At 39.9% G+C, this 21,710-nt stretch overlaps 2 protein-coding genes across 5 annotated transcripts in view; one reads left to right on the forward strand and one right to left on the reverse strand.

The window, feature by feature from the left end:
- RTCA (RNA 3'-terminal phosphate cyclase) overlaps window positions 1–12,235 on the reverse strand; it is a 54,751-nt gene extending 42,516 nt beyond the window's left edge. Inside the window, exons 1-2 of one of the 4 annotated variants that reach the window (XM_038541213.1) lie at window positions 12,064–12,235; window positions 9,052–9,092 (exon numbers count right to left, since the gene is read on the reverse strand). The gene's annotated coding sequence lies outside the window, so the exon portion shown is untranslated. The remainder of the gene's footprint in view (window positions 1–9,051; window positions 9,093–12,063) is intronic. The other 3 variants (XM_038541215.1, XM_038541219.1, XM_038541216.1) reach the window with 3 other exon arrangements.
- Window positions 5,487–21,710, forward strand: part of DBT (dihydrolipoamide branched chain transacylase E2) — a 53,721-nt gene continuing 37,497 nt past the window's right edge. The window contains exons 1-3 of the mRNA XM_038541212.1: window positions 5,487–5,634; window positions 11,572–11,695; window positions 15,016–15,091. Coding sequence (XP_038397140.1) covers window positions 5,584–5,634; window positions 11,572–11,695; window positions 15,016–15,091 — 251 coding nt within the window. The 5' untranslated portion in view covers window positions 5,487–5,583. The remainder of the gene's footprint in view (window positions 5,635–11,571; window positions 11,696–15,015; window positions 15,092–21,710) is intronic.

Here is a 21,710-nt window from a genome sequence, read left to right on the forward strand (position 1 = left end):
TTGTTTTACCACAACTAATACTAAGAGACTGTTCTACCACTTTTGTGACAAGATACATTCTGGGAACACATACTCTATATATTTAACCAAATCTGGGACATTGCAATATGAAGGATGAGCTGCGAGATTAATTAATCAAGAAAGTGGTCATATTTGCATTTTAGGATGTTGGCTTTGACAATATGTGGAGGGTAAATAGGGCTAAGAGCCTGAAGAGAAAAATGGAAATGGTGCAATAATCTATGCTAGAGATAACCAAAAAAAAATTTTTTTAAGATTTGAGAGTGTGTGTGCTTGCATGCACATGAGCAGGGGAAGTGAGAGAATCCCAAGCAGACTCCCTGCTGAGTGCGAACCCTGTTATGGGGTCTCAACTGATAGATCACTCAACCCTGAGATCATGACCCGAGCCAAATCAAGGGTCGGACGCTTAACAACGGAGACACCTCAGCACCCCAAAAGATAATAAGAATTTGAAGGAAGGAAGCGGCAGTGGGGATGGAATAGTAAAGCTCTACTTCTGTTTTATATCTTAGTCCTATTGTAGAAACTTAACCTTCTCAGGAAACTTGGCTTTCATTTCTAAATTTGCTATGAAATCCTGCCTCTGATCAGTTCACCTCATTCTAACTACTTCCAGTGGGAGGGGGAAGTGAGCAAAATGGTAAGATAATGGAGAGATTAGCTATGCAAGAGTAAATAATAAGCACTTATATAATGCTTTCATAGACATTTTCTGTGTTAATGTTCACCACAAAGCTGTGAGGTCGGGGTTATTGTATCCATTTAACCAATGAGGAGGAATTGAGACCTAGGGAATCAAAGTGACATGCTAGGGAATCAAAGTGACATGCTAATCAAAGTGACATAATAAGTGGTAGAGTTGGGTTAGATGCTAGGTCTTTGCAATTATCTACAAAAAAAAAGACATTTAGGCTGACAACAAATTCTTCAACAGAACAATGGAAGTAAAGACAATGGATTGGGATGCCTGGCTGGCTCAATGGGTAAAGCATGGGACTCTTGATCTCAGGGTCATGAGTTCAAGCCCCATGTTGGGCATAGAACTTACATTTAAAAAAAGGACAACAGGGGCACCTGGGTGGCTCAGTGGTTGAGTGTCTGTCTGCCTTTGGCTCAGGGCCTGATCCCAGGGTCCTGACTCCCTCCCCACAGGGAGCCTGCTTCTCCCTCTGCCTAAGTCTCTACCTCTTTCTGTGTGTCTCTCATGAATAAAAAAGTAAAATCTTTTTCTTTTTTAAAAAGGGGGGTCCTGAGTGGCTCATTGGTTGAGGATGTGCCTTCCACCTAGCTGGTGATTGCGGAGTTCCAGGATGGAGTCATGCATCCAGCTCCCTGTTTGGTGGGAAGCCTGCTTCTCCCTCTCCCTCTGCCTGCCACTCCCCCTGCTTGTGCTCTCCTCTCTCTGCCAAATAAATAAATAAAATCTTAGAAAAAAAAAAAAGATTCAAAGATTCAGAATGCTGATAGAAAATAACCATCAATACAGAATTAGGTCCCCAGCAAAATTATCTTTAAAAAATGAGAATGAAATAAAGATACACAGAAACTGAGTTTAAGATACTTTGTAGAGGGGCAGTCCAGTGGCTCAGTGGTTTAGAGCCACCTTCAGCCCAGGGTGTGATCCTGGATGAATAAATATAAAAAATCTTTTTTTTTTTTAAAGATACTCTGTAGAGGATGTACTTCAGAAAGAAAAATTACCTCAGAGGGAAAGTCTAATATGTAAGAAGAAAAAAGAAACAAATAAATTGTAAACATGTCAGTTTATCTAAAATAACATTCTGTAAAATAACACTAGACAACAAAAGAGTGTAAATCAAGAGGTGGATGACTAAAGTTAAAGAATTCTCAGGTCTCCTTTGGGCATAGGGTTAAAACATAAATTGATTTAAGACTTTAAAATAAGTATGCAAGTGGGGTGCCTGGGTGCCTCAGTCAATTAAGCATCTTGCCTTAGGTTCAAGTCATGATCTCAGGGTCCTGGGACTGGCTCCCTGCCTGCTTGGTGAGGAGTTTGCTTGTCCCTCTCCCTCTGTCCTTCTCCCATTCTCCCCCTCGTGCACTCCAGTGCTCTCTCTCTCAAATAAATAAATAAAATCTTAAAAAAAAAAAAAAAAGATAAGCATGCAAGCTAAAATCTCAAGAGTAACCAATAAAGTAACAATTGTGTATAACTTCTAAACCAGCTGAAAGGGAAAATGAACTAAGGGGAAAATATACTTCAATTTTTAAAAAAGAGGGATCCCTGGGTCGCGCAGCGGTTTAGCGCCTGCCTTTGGCCCAGGGCGCGATCCTGGAGACCCGGGATCGAATCCCACGTCTGGCTCCCGGTGCATGGAGCCTGCTTCTCCCTCTGCCTGTGTCTCTGCCTCTCTCTCTCTGTGTGACTATCATAAATAAATAAAAATTTTAAAAAAATTTTTTTTAAAGAAAAATTGGGTTGGCATAAAAAAGCAGGATAAAGAACGCACTAAAGCAAGAAAGTAGAGATAAGCTCACAAATACAACTGATAAAAGTGAAACTATAAAGTAATTTTCTGGTTGAAAGCCAGAGATTGGTTCTTTTAAAGAATATTCTATTTACAAGAGCTGCACTTAGGGATCCCTGGGTGGCGCAGTGGTTTGGCACCTGCCTTTGGCCCAGGGCGCGATCCTGGAGATCCGGGATCGAATCCCACATCAGGCTCCCGGTGCATGGAGCCTGCTTCTCCCTCTGCCTGTGCCTCTGCCTCTCTCTCTCTCTCTCTCTCTGTGACTATCATAAATAAATAAAAATTAAAAAAAAGCTGCACTTAAAATATGAAAGATCATGAGAAGCTGAAAATAAAAAGATGGAAAAGAGGCACCAATTAAACACCAACTTTCAAAAGAAAGCTGATATAGCTATCTCAACGATAAATTATACTTTAATACAAAAAGCATTATCGGGGAATCCCTGGGTGGCGCAGCGGTTTAGCGCCTGCCTTTGACCCAGGGCGCGATCCTGGAGACCCGGGATCGAGTCCCACGTCGGGCTCCCGGTGCATGGAGCCTGTTTCTCCCTCTGCCTGTGTCTCTGCCTCTCTCTCTCTCTCTCTGACTATCATAAATAAATAAATTAATTAAAAAAACAAACAAACAATAAAAAACAAAAAGCATTATCATTGTCAAAAACAGTCACTATAAAAAGTTGAATTCACCAGGAAAATCTAACTATTCAAAACTTTGTATGCCCTAGATTCAGCAGGAGAAAATTTAGTTAAGATAAGGATGATTTTTAAAAAATTGTACTTACTTATTTATTCATGAGAGAGAGAGAGAGAGAGAGGCAGAGACACAGGCAGAGGGATAAGCAGGCTCCACGCAGGGAGCCCCACATGGGATTCGATCCCGGGTCTCCAGGATCAGCCCTGGGCTGCAGGCAGGCACTAAACCACTGAGCCACCCATGCTGCCCAATAGGATGATTTGCACAAAACAACAAATAAGATTGATTTAATGGCAATGATATATTATGTACATATTATTTCCATATATAGATATTCTTCAACCAGTTGTTATAGATTACATATTTTCTTAAAGGACTCATGAAACATTTATAAAAAATGACTAAGTTATAAAGCAAATCTAAACAATGTCCAAAGAATATGTATCATACAGGTGGCATTCTCTAACCAAAATGGTTTGGGGGCAGCCCGGGTGGCTTAGCGGTTTAGCTCCGCCTTCAGCCCGGGGTGTGGTCCTGGGGACCTGGGATCGAGTCCCACATCGGGCTCCCTGCATGGAGCCTGCTTCTCCCTCTGCCTGTGTCTCTGCCTCTCTCTCTGTGTCTCTCATGAATAAATAAATAAAATCTTTTTAAAAAATGCAATTTTGTTAGAAATTCATTCCAAAAAGAGAAGCAAAACAAGCAGAAAACATATGTATTTGGAAATTTACAAACACCTGTAAATAAACCATAGGTAAAAGAAGAAATGCTAATAGAAAATTGTTTAAGTACCCAAAATGAAAGCTCTACTTATCAGAATCTAGGGAATGCAATGAAACCAGTACTTCAAAAGAAGTTGTTTTCATTGAATATCACTATTGGAGGCAGGCGCCTGAGTGGCTAAGTCAGTTAAGAGCCCGCCTTGGCCTCGGGGGTCCTGGGACTGAGCTCCTGCACTGCACTCCCTGCTCCGGGGGGAGCCTGCTTTCCCCTCTCCCTCTGCCCTTTCCCCTGCTTGGGCTCACTCCCTCTCTGAAATAAATAAATAAAATCTTTAAATGAAAAAAATAATAATACTATTAAAAAAGAATAAAGGCTGATTTTTTTAAGAGTTATTTATTCATGAGAGACACACAGAAAGAGAGAGGCAGAGGGAGAAAGAAGCAGGCTCCATGCAGGGACCCTGATGTGGGACTCGATCCCGGGTCTCCAGGATCAGGCCCTAGGCCAAACGCGGGGCTAAACCCCTGAGCCACCCAGGGATCCCCAATTCTTTAGACATCTGTTCAGATTTTAATTCCCATGTAGAAGGCAAGAACCAGGCAAATGTCATCCTGGAAGTTTCTAGAAATTGGTGTCCTAGTTGCTCTGAGAAAGATTAACTATTAAAGCTCTGATCTTTTATTCCCCCTTATCAGCTTGACCTCAATTTGACGTTCTGCAACAGCCAAGTCAAGGTATACCAATCAAGGGTATAGATCTGTAACACATATTGTATGTGTGGGCAGCTGCATCTGACAACATTCTTTAAGAAGGAAGATAATGTTGGTATCCTTATTTCAGACATTAGGTAACCTTCTTTATCTTCTGTGAAAAAAATTTTTTTTGTAAAGGCAATTTTGGTCACCAAGAAACTCAATGGGAGTAAGAAATACCCGCCATTGGGTGGTATTCCAGCGCAGACTTTTTTTTTTTTTAATTTATTCACGAGAGATACACAGAGACAGGCAGAGACACAGGCAGAGGGAGAAGCAGGCCTCATGCAGGGAGCCCGACGTGGGACTCGATCCAGGGTCTCCAGGGTCACGCCCTGGGCTGCAGGCGGCGCTAAACTCCAGCGCAGACTTGTAACTCACTTGGTGCTCAGCCTTGCTACAAAGCATAGAAATGTCGCGTTTTCTGTGACCAAGGCGGTTACCAGACCAGCAGAAAGGGGATATTTTCCCAGTCATCCCTCAGGTCTTCACCATCACTCTCCAGGTAGGGGCCCTTCCTTTGTGTTCCCTTAACAGTGTCCTTAACAGTGTCCGTTTCCACTTCCCGGAGGAGAACGAAGAGGCTTGGCTGTAAGCAAGTCCTGCCCGACCTCGTCCGCGATGTCACCTTGGAGCCGCCTCCGGCCCCGCCCCCTCCGGCCCCGCCCCTCCGGCCCCGCCCCTCCGGCCCCGCCCCTCCGGCCCCGCCCCTCCGGCCCCGCCCCTCCAGCCCCAGCTCGCTCTTTCACCTCCGCGAGCGCGGCTCAGGCCCCGCCCCTCCCCCTGATTGGCTGTCGAGGGGGGAGGCTCGTTCCTGTCCTCGCCATTGGCCGCTCGGGGGGCGGCGCGTTCCCCGGCTCCCGGTTGGTGGTCCGCGCGCTTGTCATTTCCGGGTAAGATGGCCGCAGTGCGTGTGCTCGGGACGTGGAGCCGGAATGCTGGGCGGCTGGTGAGTGGTTGGGGGCTTACTTGAGGCTTGAGGTCGGGGGGCGGGGGGGGAGTGAGTAGTCGCCGGGGTTCCCGGGGAGACGTGCGACGTTGTCTGCGAGTATCGGGCGGACGGGGCACGTGGAAGGATGCATGCTAGGCGAAGGGCGGCGAGGCTGGCGAGCCCTCCGTACCTGTCGCGACTCCGTCGTCTTCCAGCTCGACCTGCACCCAGGCCCGTCTATTTAGCCTTTCACCCGGTAGCCCTTTATCGGGCACCCTTGGGTGCTGGGCATTGTGATGGGCGCTCGGGATACGGAGATACACATTCATTCAGCATTTATTGAGCACCCACTGTGTGCCGAACACCGACAACACGACCCCTGTCTCGGGGAACTTAGTCTAGAGGAAGAGACCGGTAAAGCAAGGAAGAGCGCCACGGGCCCTTGCCCCCGAGGAGCAGAGAGACTCGCGCTTCGTCCTGAGGACCTGTACTCCTCTCCTGTGTCTGCGCCACGTATCCTTCCGACCCTTTTATCCCCAGAGCTACGACCTACCACCATCTCCTCTGAAGTTCCTTCCTCTGAACCACCTTTTAAACATCCCAGTAATCTTAGTGTTTCATCCTATTTGTATAACGTTTTTCTTTCTGGGATCCCTCCTCCCTAAGCTATGACGGTGGTCGGCCCCTGATCTGCCAAGAGCCTGTGTGTACCAGGTACTGTGCGAGGCTAGGCATTGGGGATGCAAATATGAGCAAGACTCCTGCTGTCTCAAGTGAAGACACCACCTTGTGGTGGCGGGCAGGGGAGAAAGAGCTGGAGGAGTGCTATAATGGGACATTACAAAGGTACAGGAACACATAGGAGGAGTCTCGGGGGCCAGGGAGGAGTTCTCAGCAGACACTGTGTACTTGAGATGTGCACCCTTGTAGGTGTTGGCTTCTCTTTTGAAACTTCTCCTTCCTTAGCTTCTGTGACACTAGCTTCTCAATATTCTTCTTCCTACATCTTTGGCCACTCCATCCCAATCTCCTATTTTCCTGCCCTACTTTTAAATATATATTGGTGTTTATAAGGGCTCTGACTTTGGCCCTCCACGCTCCCTGGACTACTCCACTTCTTTGAATTTAGTTTCATCTATATGCTGATGATTCCTAAAGTTCCCCAGTCTTCAAGCCAGTTCTACTCCAGACCCATATATATACTACTGTCCTGGAAATCTCCAATTGCATGCATATTAGGTATTTTTCAGCTGCAGCTAATTAAAACCGAACCAATAAATGGGAAATTTATCTATGCATCCCAAAGCTAGATGGCAGCTGGTTAGGATTGTCATTTCAACAATTCATCTGGCCTTTGCCTCCTTGTTAGGAGAGGGCTGCTACAACCTCATATTCAAGGCAGTGAAGGAAGAAGAGGTGGGACCAGTCAGACTCATTGGCCAGAACTGTTACATGGCACAGCTAGCACAAGGGGTCTTGAAGGAGCTAGCATTTATCCATCATGTCTGCCCCCAATGCCCCCGAGGCACATCAGATTCTGGGTTCCACAACTAAACCTTCCGACTTGTTTCTCTTTTGATTCTAGTCTGTAATACCCCCAATTTTTTAAAAAGATTTTATTTATTTATTCATGAGAGACACAGGGAGAGAGAGAGAGATGCAGAGACACAGACAGAGGAAGAAGCAGGCTCCATGCAGGGAGCCCCATGTGGGACTCAGTCCCGGGTCTCCAGGATCTGAAGGGCTGAAGGCAGTGCTAAACCGCTGAGCCACCCCGGGATCCCCAAATCCCCCAAATTTAGTCATTATTCTCCACCTTGCCCCCCAACTGCCGCTATCCTGGTCCTTTCTAATTGGACTTTCTGCCTCCAGTCTGGTGCCTCTCCAACCCATTCTCTAACCAGCGTGCTCTTATAAAGTAAGACAAACTTGAGAATGTCATTCCTCGCTTAATACTGCCATAAGCAAAATGTCTAAAATTAAAAGAATTATGAGGCAACTTATGATTTGGACCTTTCCACATTCTCTCAGGCTTCATTTCTTGCTGAAACCTACCCACCCAACCCCCACTCTGACATGTCCCTCACTCTTACCCCACATTGATCTACAGTGAAAGTGTATTGAGCTTCAGTTAATTGAACACACTGCTCTCTTTGGATTCCAGGCTCCAGACCTTTGCACATGTATTTCCTCTGCTTTAAAGACTCTTGCCTTCTTTCCCTCTGGCCTCATCTGCAATATACCTTATCCTCTGGATTACTCCTACTCATCCCTTAGACCTTCCCCAAGTTTACTTTCTTGAAGTAGGTTGGTTCCCTCTTGTATGTTTGTTTATAATACTCTGTTTCTCCCATTACAACACTATGTAATCACCTCTTTAGTTGTCTTTCTTTGAAGGTATGGACTGTACATTGCATGAGAGAAGGAATTCATCTATTTTGTTCTCTAATTCCACGTGCCTGACTAAACATTTGCTGAACAACTCAGTAAAAAGTCTATTTTTTCCATCTGTTAGAAAGTCATAAACAACAACAGGTCTTAATACTTATAATAAATTATTAAAAGCCCTTACTGTGTTGTGTTTTATACTCTATTGCATCAAGCTTTTGACTCTGGATTAACTTACCATATTGAACTGACAGTGAATTTCTGTTTTGTCTGTCTTCCTGTAATGAAGTGTAAGCAACTTGATTTTAAGGACTATATTCTGTAGCTTCTTTAGCTTTGAATTCCCAAGCCCAGCACAATCCCTGTCTTCAGGAGCGCTCAACAACTGCCTGTTTAATTATTATTTATTTCCTTATTTGAATGTGCTAAACCTTTTTTTCTTTTTCTTTTTCTTTTTTTTTTTTTTTTTTTTTTTACCTTTGTTTCATCTCTCCTTTTTTTGGTATTCTGTTTCTAGAAAAAAATGTCTTTTTGAGCTTGACAGATTATTTTTCCTCATTCTCCCTTCTGTTGCTTTATCATCTTTCCATTCAGCAGTATCACTGTTTTTTAGCCTTCTCTTAATCCATTTAGTCACATAATGCCTGTTGTATTTAATGTTGCTTTCTCCTTTTCCACTGTAAATCACTTCAGGAACCTGTTGTTTCATGCCTTAAATACTATAAGTTTCTTAACATTTTCCTCTCTTACTTGGCTTTACCTGTTATAATCTAGTCAATAAACTGCAACTAGATTAATTTCTTAGTCCTTTTCTTCAATTATCTATAGTGTAGTAGTTCAAACTTTTTATCCTGACATTTATAGTCATCAATATAATTTGGTCCTTGAGTCACTTACGCTGCTTCCTTTTATAAATTTGATCAAGTCAAATTAAGCAACTCACTGCCTGAGGAGACATGTTCTGGCAGCAATTCTTTATGCTGTTCCCTCCACCTTAAAAGTGCATTTCTGTTCTTTAATTATTAATACTTTTTATGCAAGGCCCACCTCAATTCTTCCTCCTGGAAGCCTTTTCAGGTCAAGCCAACCTGAAAAAACAAAACACAAAAAACTCTACTTAAACTCCTTTAACACAATACTTTTTTTTTTCCTACTGCGTATACTTACTACAAGAAACTAGAGCGTACATTCCATGCATGAGTGTGTGTTTGTGAGTGTGTGTATATTTATTGTCTCAACTAGGTTATGTTGAAAGCAGGGATTATTTCTCCTACATATAACAATGTGATGTGAAAGAGCCTCAGGTTTACTTGGTTTCAGAGCTGAATTTTGCCATTTGTTTGCTTTGTGACCTTGGACAAAGCACTTCTCTGATCATTTGTTTCTCCTGTGTTAAAGAGTGCTAATGTGCCTATTATTCCGGAGGGTAATTGTGAGATAAAAAGATGATGCATTTCAAGACCTTTATAGTACATAGGGATTCAATAAATGTTTGGTAAGTTCATGCCTCTCTTGCCAGTTTAGTAGTTCTTTCATAAAAGCTGCTGTTAAAGATAAGACCTTATAGTAGTTTAATTTTCTTTCAAATGTTTTTTAAAAACTATTTTTTAAAAAGATTTTATTTATTTATTCATGAGACAGAGAGAGAGGCAGAGACACAGGCAGAGGGAGCCTGACCCAGGACTCGATCCTGGGTCTCCAGGATCATGGCCTGGACTGCAGGCGGTGCTAAACCGCTGAGCCACTCGGGCTCCCCAAAAACTAATTGTTTAAAATAAAAATGAATCCATATAATTCCACTTACTGCTCTCGAAATTAAAATTTATGAATGTCTGATAAAGTGGAGGTTGATTTATGCCTTTGATTCTATTGTTGACTAAGAACCAGGGCTGTGGGAGTTGAAGGAGAAAGAAAGGACACAGAAAATGGGAGTTTGAGAAAGAGCATTCTTTCACTATCTGTTAAATTTTAAGCTATCAACTTTAGTTAGGTTTTATGTTTCTTGAATATTAATAAGATATATATTGGAAAGATTAGTTACTTTAGAATTATCTCTTAAAGTAAAACTAAGATGCATAATTTAAAAATTTGTGTTTTAGGGAAGGGATATTTGGTTTTTCTTTGCCTTTATTTATTTTTATTTTATTTTATTTATTTATTTATGAGAGACAGAGACACAGGCAGAGGGAGAAGCAGGCTCCATGCCCGGAGCCTGATGTGGGACTCGATCCCTGGTCTCCAGAATCAGGCCCCAGGCTGAAGGCGGTGCTAAACCACTGAGCCACCAGGGCTGCCCAACTTTTAAATTTTAAGGGCTAATCACTAAATGATAATGTACATGATAATAAAATAGCTTTTTAAATTAAAAGTAACTCTTACATTAATAAAAAAATTTTAAATACCACTATTCTCAAATACATTCAGGGAGCTAGAATTTTTTTTTTTTTTTTTTAGTTTTTTTTATTATTTATTTATTCATAGAGACACAGAGAGAGAGAGAGAGAGAGGCAGAGAGAGAAGCGGGCTCCATGCAGGGAGCCTGACGTGGGACTCGATCCCCGGTCTCCAGGATCATGCCCCAGGCTGCAGGTGGCGCTAAACCACTGCGCCACTGGGGCTGCCCTAGAATTTTTTATATGTTACATTTAAAAGGGTGATATAGGTAACCAGGTATTAATAACATTGAAATATTAATTTTAGGGACGCCTGTGTGGCTCAGTGGTTGAGCGCCTGCCTTTGGCTCAGAGCATGATCTCGTGATCCCGAGGTCCAGGGATTGAGTCCCACATCGGGCTACCTGCATGGAGGTTGCTTCTCCCTCTGCCTATGTCTCTGCCTCTTTCTCTTTCATGAAAAAAAAAATAAAAGAATCTTTTAAAAAAATGTAATATTAATTTTCAAAATAAAATAGTCTACCTTTCAGACACATAGGTTTTAATATATCAAGTTGAATATATTTAGGCCTACTTATTTCTATTACATATTGTCTTGCATTACACTAAGATATTATACAAAACAGTTACATCTAAAGAGTCATCTGTAAATTATAGTAAGAAAACCTTTCCCTACAGCACTACATATATTTTTCAGTTTTTAGATGCCAACAGTCAGTTTTGAATTCTTTAGTAATAGTTTTGTCTTAGGAAGCCTTTAACGATTTGACTGCATCTGTAAAGTGTTGTGTTTGTACAGAATACATCGTTAAAATTTCTTCACTTTCGTAAGAAATTTTAGGCAAGACTCATAAGCATATAAACAAATCTGACTCCAAGGATATAGTTTTACTAAATAAAAGAACAAAATAATGTTTTCTGGATGCTAAGGTTTAAGTTCCTTTAATTTCTTTAACAGAAATACTTAAGAAATAACCAATCTTCATAAACTTGAGTGTCACTGATGCCAGGTTTTGACCAGTTCAGATTTTGACCTGGGTAATTTCATATTGTTTGTATGGTGATAATGACTGTTCTACTTTTAGAATAGACTTGAAATTCAGTATGTACTTACAGAGATAAGCCATCAAGAATATTCACAAAAGCTTTTACTTTTTTGTTTTCTCATCTTTAGATTTGTGTTCGCTACTTTCAAACATGTAATAATGTTCATATTTTGAAGCCAAAGTATGTGTGTTTCTTTGGTTATCCTTCATTCAAATATAGTCATCCACATCAGTTGCTGCAAACAAGTGCTGGTAAGTATGATCTCAAAATAGCCTTTATAAAAAAAATATTTTGTATTGTATTCAGAACTTTTTAAAAAGTAATTGAAGAGTTATCAAAGTAAAAAAAGTTAACCGTTTCTTTCTAGCCCAGCCCTCCTTGCTCTCCTTGATCTATCCTTTTCTTATTTTGTTTTCTGTGCCTACTTCCCATCCCCCCCACCCCCATCCCTTTCACATCTTCCCATAAATGCTTGTGTCTTCTTAATGTTGGGAATGAGTTGTCTTGGGTCATGTGTTCTTTATCATCTGACTCATCTAAGTGCAATAGTTACATAAATTATTGACTTAGATTGTATCCTTGTACTGTCACTGTATTGTTGGTTGGATGAAACACTTACCTCAGTCTATTGTGTTAAGATTGTGTGATGAAATCATCCAAAGGTGTTCCTAAACAGAAAGTTTTCTGACTTTACCATTTAATTACCTTTCTCCCATCTTTTTCTACCCTTAGTAAAGAACTTGAAGCCTCAAGTTAAGTGTTAGCTTTGGCAAGGGCACTAAATTATTTTTTTTCTGATGGTCCATTTAGAACTCTGATACAGAACCCTAGACTTTTGTTACATCACTAAGTTTTTGATAGTTATCTGGTGCCTTACTCTGTGCTAGCAAAGAAAAATGGGAGAATTCCAGGCAGATCCAACCCCTGACATCAGTCTTTCCCACCCCCCCTTTTTCCCCCTTTTTATATAGGCCATCTTCCACAACACCCCAAGATATGTAAACTCTACCTTCACCATTTTTAAGATTATTATTTTTAAAAGTGGATATTTTCCTTTTACTTCTCAGAAAAAATAGAGGCCATTCAAGCAGGAACTCCAACTTCCTGTTCTAGTCTCTAAACACTTACCTTGAGCTTTGGGTTCTTGGTCTATCAACTACTAGCTGTGTAACTTTAAGCAGGTTAATTAATTCCTTTCTATTTCATAATCTATAAAACAGGAGTAATCATAGAATCTAACTCATTGTATTGTTGTGAGAATTCATTTAGTACAAATATTTATTGATCACCTGCTATCTGCCAAGGCACTGTTCTAGGTGCTTGGGATCCATTCTCTTCCTATACTCTCTAACTCAGTGAATATGTAAGCTAGAAACCTTGGGGCTTCCTGATTCCTGTTTCACATCAAATTGGTTACTGAGATCTATTAATTTGACATCTTACATGATTCTTAAATCTGTCTTCTCTTTTTCAGACAGCTTTGAAAATATATAAATATATTAAGTTCCATACTTCAGTTTTGTACCTGTAGTAGCCTCTTAACTGCTTTCTCTGTCATCTATTCCCCAACCCCATTCACCACATTCCTGCCAGGGAGATTTCTTTCTAAAATTATGGACCCAAAGTTACAGCTCTGAAATTGCAGATGGTACTCCCTACTGGTTAATTAATACTGAATAACAATCCTGCCCACAACTTAGTGGCATAAAACAACAATGATTTATTATTTCTCAGGATTCTGGGGGTTCCCTGGATCAGCAGTTCCCTCTGCTGGTTTCATTTGCATATGACTATTCAGCTAGAGGATCTTCTGGGCTGGAAGGTCAAAAACAGTCTCACACACATGTCTAATCATTGATGCTGGGTTTTGGGTGAGGCATCTCATTTCCCCTCCACCTGGTCTTTCATCTTACAGTAGACTAAATCAGCTTTTTAACTTGGGGATCTAAGGCAATATTCCAAGAGGGAGAAGATAGAAGAAGCTGCAAGGCCCTTTGAGGTCTGGGGTCCAGAATTTGTACAACTTCTCTTCTATTATATTCTCTTGTCCAAGCAAGTGATAGGCCACTATAGATTTAAGTAGTGGCAAATTAGACTCTATGTCTATGAGAGCAGCTGCAAAAAAAAAAAAATATGACCATATTTACTTACCACTGGCTCCTGATTACCTTCAGGATAAATTCCAAACACTTCACCTTGGCACAGGTGAAGCAGAATTGCTTTTGAGTCAAAGTTACAGACTTTTGGTTTAAGGCTTTTGATATTTAATACTAGATTATTTTTCAGAAATGTTCCAGTTTTACTATGAGCAGCAGGCTATAAGAAGACCCAACTTACTAGAGAGGAAATAAGAGGTGCCTATACCTCCATATCAAAAATGCAATTGTATTTTTTTTTTAAGATTTTATTTATTTATTTGACAGAGAGAGTGAGCAAGCAAGCAGGGGCAGAGGTGGGCAGAGGGAGAGAGAAGCAGGCTCCCCCTGAACAGGGAGCCTGATGTGGGGCTCAATTCCAGGACCCTGGGATCATTGACCCGAGCCAAAGGAAGATGCTTAAGCAACTGAATTACCCAGGCGCCCCCCAAAAATGCAACTGTATTTCTTTTCTTTTCTTTTTTTTTTTTAAGATTTTATTTATTCATAGAGACAGAGAGAGAGAGAGAGGTAGAGACACAGGCAGAGGGAGAAGCAGGCTCCATACAGGATGCCTGACATGGGACTCAATCCCGGGTCTCCAGGATCACACCCCAGGGTGCAGGCTGTGCTAAACCGCTGTACCGCCAGGGCTGCCCGCAATTGTATTTCTTAACCATTAACTTAACTCCTTGTATTTATTTAAAAAATCTTACAACCTAAATCCGCTTGTTGTGTGTTTTGTAACCAATTTTGATGAACAGCAGTCTGAAGATAGAGGAGCACTCTTGAATCAGTTCAGAGTGACTTGTTACCCTGGAAAAGAGAGGATCCATACCTACTTTCTGTTGACCAGAAGTACTTTCTCTTGGGAAAAATTACCATAAAGTATCACTTGCATCTAATTGTTATAAGAGTGGGGTAGAAATTCCAAAAGGGATGAAAACTGGAAAGAGGAAAGAGAGGGACTAAGATTTAATGGTAAGTCAACAGAACATGGTTTGGACAGATGAAAATTTTTCATCAGGTTTTCTAGATATGGACCTGTCCAATCATTAGCCACTAAGAATGAGAACAGTTACATGAAGTCAAAAGAGAACTAAGAGCAGGTCACTAATGGTTATTACAGAGTAATAATAGAAAACAAGGAGATCCAGCTAACTGGGCCTTCAGTAACCTTGTAAAGAACATTATTTGGAAGTTGGAAAATAGAAGTGCTGTGGCAGTATCAGTAGGTCCGTAACACTAAATGGTTTATTTAAATCTTTGATGTTTATGAATAATGGTTATGCTTTTAAAATTATAAAATACTTTTTTATCTGTAAAATAAATAGTTTCTGTCTCTGCTTGGGAATGTTTTCTAATTTTAGCTGTGAAAGCATCTATTAGGAATACATTACATAATTAATGAGATCATTTCTCATTTGTCTTTGAAGCTCTGCAGGGACAGATTGTTCAATTCAAACTATCAGACATCGGAGAAGGGATTAGAGAAGTAACTATTAAAGAATGGTAAGTTGGGGCACTTAGCTGGCTTAGTCAGTAGAGTATGTAATCTTGATCTTGGGATTGTAAGTTTGAGCCCCCATGCTGGGTGTTGAGATTACTTAAAAATAAAATCTTAAAAAAAAAAAGGCATGGTAAATTATTCTGAAAAAGATTTTAAGTCAGTGTAAAAATAATTTGTAAAAATAAGTTGAGAAACTTCTTTCTATAACAGTGCTTTTTTTAAAACAATAAAGTAGCTTGTGTTGCTGATGTGTTAATACAATTCATCATATATCATAACATTTTATTTGATGGAATTTATTAAGGATTATATTTTCTTAAAATTTTTTTTTCACTGCCCACCCCTCACTTCAGCTAAAAAAGAGAAATCAGCCTGTAAAAGTTAACTTGATATGACCATGTGTTTGATGGCATTTGTATATGAACTTACTGTTTATTTCCAAATTATATTAAAATCATGTTACAGTCTAAGCTTTCTTTACTGTACTGAAAATGACCTCAGGAGGAATACCAGTACATTTGACTCACCATTCCCTGACAGTTTGCCTATATTTTTAGGATGGGTTAAAATATAATACCAAAAGGTATTAATCAAAAAGAATTTTTGGAAAGGTTAAAAAAATATCTTAAAAATCTTGAAACAGAAATAAAAAACCTCATACTACCTTCATCATCCTTCTACCTCTTTTCCTTTTCCTTTTTGGAAAAAAAATACCTCTGGGTAGTGAATGAATTTTTAAAGGTGTCTAGAAGTAGCAGTGAAGATGAATAAATGGATTCTCTTTCACCATAGTTTTATGCTGTTGAAGATCCTTTTAAGAATCTGATTCAGGGGGACGCCTGGGTGGCTCTGCAGTTAAGTGTCTGCCTTCAGTTCAGGGCGTGATCCTGGAGTCCCAGGATCGAGTCCCACATTGGGCTCCCAGGATGGAGCCTGCTTCTTCTCCCTCTGCCTGTGTCTCTGCCTCTGTCTCTGTGTCTTTCATGAATAAATAGATAAAATCTTAAAAAAAAAGAAAAATATATATGCAATATTATATTGTGTGTGTATATATAGTGCATATGTGTATGTTTATATGCACTATATATACAGTAATGCAGTTGGTAAAATGTTAAAAAGCAGAATTATGTGCTACACACTGAGAATAGAAATATGTAAGGATACATGATTTAACAGAAGGTGATGTGTTTATGTAAGTGGCAGTAAAAACTTATTTATCCTTAGAATTAATAAGAGCAAATATATGTATAAAGAAGAAAAATACTTCAATTTCAAAAAACCTTTGACAGACTTCTAAAACAAAAGTTTGCATTATATATGTGCTTTTGTCTTAAAGTCAGCTTCATCTGATGTTAATATAGCCACTTCCGCTCTTTTTTGTTAATGTTTGCATGATTCTTTTGGTGTGTGTGTTGTATATGTGTTCTGTGTGTGTTATGAATATATGCTGTTATTGTGTGGTGTGTATGTGCTAAATGTGTGATTTTTATGTGACAATATGGTATATGTCTTGAGTTTGTGATACATGTGTTTTGTGAATGTTGTGTGTGGAATATATGTTAGTGTGTGTTTGGTATGTGTGATGTGTGTTTGGGTATATGCTGTTTCTTTTTTTTAATATTTAAAAATTTTAATCCAAGTTAACATTCAGTTTTTGTTTTTTTTTTAAGATTTATTTATTTATTTATGATAGACATAGAGAGAGAGAGAAAGAGAGAGGCAGAGAAACAGGAGGGGGGAGAAGCAGGCTCCACACCAGGAGCCTGACGCGGGACTCAATCCTGGGACTCCAGGATTGCGCCCTGGGCCAAAGGCAGGCGCTAAACCCCTGAGCCACCCAGGGATCCCAACATTCAGTGTTATATTAGTTTCACATATACAAAATAGTGATTCAACAATTATATATATTACCTGGTGCTCAGTATTACAAGCGCACTCCTTATTCCCTATTCCCTATTTAACCCATCCTCCCACCTACCTCCCCTTTGGTATCTATCAGATTATTCTCTGTAATTAAGAGTCTCTTGGTTTTATATCTCTCTTTCTCCTCCCACCTTTGCTCATTTGCTTTGTTTCTTAAATTCCATATAGGAGTGAAATCATGTGGTATTTGACTTTCTCTGACTGACTGACTTCACTGAGCATCACATTCTGTAGCTCCATCCATGTTTCAAGTGGCAAGATTTCATTCTTTTTTATGGCTGAATAATATTTCATTGTATGTATATACCACCCATTTTCAGTGGACACTTGGGCTGCTTCTGTATCTTGATTATTGTAAATAACTGCTATAAACAGAAGGGTGTATGTATCCCTTTGAATTAGTGTTTTTGTATTCTTTGGGTAAGTACCTAGTAGTATGATTGCTGGATTATAGGGTAGGTCTATTTTTGACGTTTTGAGGCACCTCCATTCTGTTTTCCACATTGGCTGAACCAGTTTGCACTCCCACCAATAGTGCATGAAGGTTCCTTTTTCTCCAGATTTTCACCAAGGCATGTTTTTCTTACATTGTTGATTTTAGCCATTCTGACAGGTGTGGGGTGATATTGCATTATAGTTTTGATTTGTGTGTCCCTGATGGTAAGTGATGATAAGCCTCTTTTCATGAGTCTGGTGGCTGTCTAGATGTCTTTGGAGAAATGTCTGTTCATGTTTTCTGCCCATATTTTAATTGTATTATTTGTTTTTTGGATGTTGAGGTTTTTTTTTTTTTTTTAAGATTTTATTTATTAATTAGAGTGAGCCAGAGTGAGAGAGAGTATGAGCTGAAGGAGGGGCAAGAAAAGAGGGAGAAGCAGGTCCTTCGCTGAGCAGGAAGCCCTATACAGGGCTTGAACCTGGGACTCCAGGATCATGATGTGAGCTGAAGGCAGACGCTGAACCGACTGAGCCACCCAGGTGCCCCTGGGTGTTGAGTTTTTTTATTTTTTTCTCAAAGATTTTATTTATTTATGAGAGACAGAGAGAGAGAGGCAGAGACACAGGCAGAGGGAGAAGCAGGCTCCATGCAGGGAGCCTGATGTGGGACTCGATCCTGGGACTCTAGGATCATGCCCTGGGCCGAAGGCAGGCGCTAAACTACTGAGCCACCCAGGGATCCCAACTTCTTTATGTATTTTGGTTACTAACCCTTTATCACATATGTCATTTGCAAATATCTTCTTTTTAAAAAAAAAAAAAAGATTTTATTTATTTATTCAGGAAAGACACAGAGGAGAGAGAGAGGCACAGACACAGGCAGAGGGAGAAGCAGGCTCCATGCAGAGAGCCCGATATGGGATTCGATCCTGGGATTCCAGGATCACACCCTGGGCCAAAGGCAGGCGCTAAACCGCTGAGCCACCCAGGGATTCCCTGCAAATATCTTCTATTCACAAGGTTGTCTTTTAGTATTGTTGGTTGTTTCCTTTCTGTACAGAGCTTTTTATTTTGATGTAATCCCAATAGTTTATTTTTGCTTTTATTTCCCTTGCCTCAGAAGACATCAGAAAGACATTGCTATGGCCTATGTTAAAGAAGTTACCACCTGTATTCTCGTCCAGGATTTTTATGGTTTCAGGTCTCACATTTAGGTCTTTAATCCATTTTGAGTTTATTTTTGTGTATGGTGTAAGAAAGTGATTTAGGTTCCTTCTCTTGCATGTACCTGTCCAGTGTTCCCATCACCACTTGTTGAAGAAACTCTTTTTCCCATTGGATGTTCTTTCCTGCTTTGTTAGAGATTAATTAACCAATGAATTGTGAGTTCATTTCTGGGTTTTCTATTCTGTTCTCTTGATCTGTGTGTTTATTTTTGTGCCAATACCATACTTTTTTGATCATTACAGCTTTGTAATATAACTTGAAGTCTGGAATTTTGATACCTCCAGCTTTACTTTTCTTTCTCAAGATTGCTTTTGCTATTTGGGGTCTTGTGGTTCCATACAAATTTTAGAATTGTTTGTTTTAGTTCTGTGAAAAATGCTGTTGGTATTTTGATAGATAATTGCATTAAGTGTGTAGATTAGGGGCACCTGGGTAGCTCAGGTCCTGAACATGGGGTCCTGGGATCGAGCCCCACATTGGACTCCCTGCCCATTAGGGAGTCTGATTCTCTTTCCCCTCTCCTCCTGCCCCTCTCCCTGCTTGTGCTCTCTCTCTCTCAAATAAATAAATAAATTCTTAAAAAAAAATAAATGTGTAGGTTGCTTTGAGTAGTATAGACATTTTAATCATATTTGTTCTTCCATTCCATGAGCATGGAATGTCTATTTCTTTGTATCATCTTCAATTTCTTTCATCAGTGTTTTATAGTTTTCTTTCTTTCTTTTTTTTTTTAATTCATGAGAGACACAGAGACAGAGAGAGAGAGGGAGGCAGAGACACAGAGACCCAGGCAGAGGGAGAAGCAGACTACATGCAGGGAGCCTGATGTGGGACTCGATCCCAGGCCCCCAGGATCATATCCTGGGCCCAAGACAGGCTCTAAACCGCTGAGCCATCCAGATGTCCCAAGTTTTATAGTTTTCAGAGTACAGGTCTTTCACCTGTTTGGTTCGATTTATTCCTAGATATCTTCTTATTTGTGGTGCAATTGCAAATGAGATTGTTTGCTTAATTTCTCTTTCTGCTTCTTCTTTAGTGGTGTATAGAAATGCAACAGGTTTCTGTACATTGATTTTGTATCCACAACTTAATTGAATTCGTTTATCAGTTTTAGTAGTTTTTGGTAGAGTCTTTCGGGTTTCCTGGATATACTATCATGTCATCTACAAATAGTGAAAATTTTATATATCCCTTACCAATTTGGATGCCTTTTATTTTAGTTGTTGTTTATTTGCTGTGGCTAGTACTTCTAGTATTATGTTGAATAAAAGTGAAGGAAGTGGACATCCATATCTTGTTCCTGACCTGAGGGGAGAGGCTCTCAGTTTTTCCCCATTCAGGATGATGTTAGTTGTGGGTTTTTCATATATGGCCTTTATTATGTTGCCTTAATGTTCTCTCTAAACCACTCTGTTGAGGGTTTTTTTTATCATGAATAGATTTGTATTTTGTAAAATGCCTTTTCTGTGTCTGTTGAAATGATCAGATAATTTGGATCCTTTCTCTTATTGATGTATCGCATTGATTGATTTGTGAATATTGAACCACCCTTGCAACCCAGAGATAAATCCTCTTGATCATAGTGAATGATTTTTCTTAATGTATTGTTGGATTTTGTTTGCTAGTATCTTGTTGAGGATTTTTGCATCTATATTCATCAGGGATATTGGCCTATACTTTTGCTTTTTAGTGATGTGTTTATCTGGTTTTGGTATCAGGGTAATAATACTGGCCTCCTAGAATGAATTTGGAAGTTTACGTTCCTTTCCATTTCTTGGAACAATTTAAGAAAGAGAGGCATAAACTCTTCTTTAAATGTTTGGGGATCCCTGGGTGGCGCAGCGGTTTGGTGCCTGCCTTTGGCCCAGGGTGCGATCCTGGAGACCCGGGATCGAATCCCACGTCGGGCTTCCAGTGCATGGAGCCTGCTTCTCCCTCTGCCTGTGTCTCTGCCCCTCTCTCTCTCTGTGTGACTATCATAAATAAATAAAAATTAAATGTTTGGTAGAATTGTGTGAAGCCATTTGATCCTGGACTTTTGTTTGTTGGGAGTTTTTTCACTACTGATTTAATTTCTTTGCTAGTTGTCTATTTCAAATTTTCTTTTTTTTCCTGATTCAATCTTGGTAGTTCACACGTTTCTAGGAATTTATCCATTACTTCCAGGTTGTCCAATTTGTTGGCAAATAGTTTTTTATAACATTCTCTTAAAATTGTTTGTATTTTTGTGATAGTGTTTTTTTTCCTCTTTCATTTGTGATTTTATCTATTTGAGTCCTTTCTCTTTTTTTCTTGTTAAGTCTGACTAGAGGTTTATCAATTTTATTGATATTTTCCAAAGAACCAGGTCCTTGTTTCATTGATTTTTTTTCTATTTTTAAAAATTTCTATATTTATTTTGCCCTAATCTTTTTCTTATTTCATTCCTGCTGGTTTTAGGTTTTGTTTGTTCTTATTGTTCTAGCTCCTTTGGATGTAAGATTAGGTGGTTTACTTGAGATTTTTCTTGCTTCTTGAGGTAGGCCTATATGGCTATAAACTTACCTCTTAGAACTGCTTTTGTTGCATCCCAAAGGCTTTGGACCTTGTATTTTCATTTTCCTTTGTTTCTATATACTTTTAAAATTTCTTCTTTGATTTCCTGTTTGATCTAGTCATTGCTTAGTAGCATGTTATTTAACCTCCATGTATTTGTGATCCTTCCAGATTTTTTCTTGTGGTTGACTTCTAGTTTAATAGTGTTGTGATTAGGAAAGATGAATTGTATGACTTAAGTCTTAAATTTGTCAAGGATTGTTTTGTGGCTGAATATGTGATCTATTCTGTAGATGCCTGGGTGGTTCAGTCAGTTAAGCATCTGCCTCCAGCTCAGGTCTTGATCCTGGAGTCCGGAGATTGAGCCCTGTGTCAGGCTCCCTGCTGAGCTTCTCCCTTTCCCTGTGCTCCTCCCTGCTTGTGTTCTCTCACTTGCTCACTCCTGCTTTCAAATAAATAAATACAAAATTTAAAACTATGTGATCTGTTCGGGAGGAT

This window comes from Canis lupus, chromosome 6 (assembly GCF_011100685.1).
Source record: "Canis lupus familiaris isolate Mischka breed German Shepherd chromosome 6, alternate assembly UU_Cfam_GSD_1.0, whole genome shotgun sequence".
Taxonomy (NCBI): domain Eukaryota; kingdom Metazoa; phylum Chordata; class Mammalia; order Carnivora; family Canidae; genus Canis; species Canis lupus.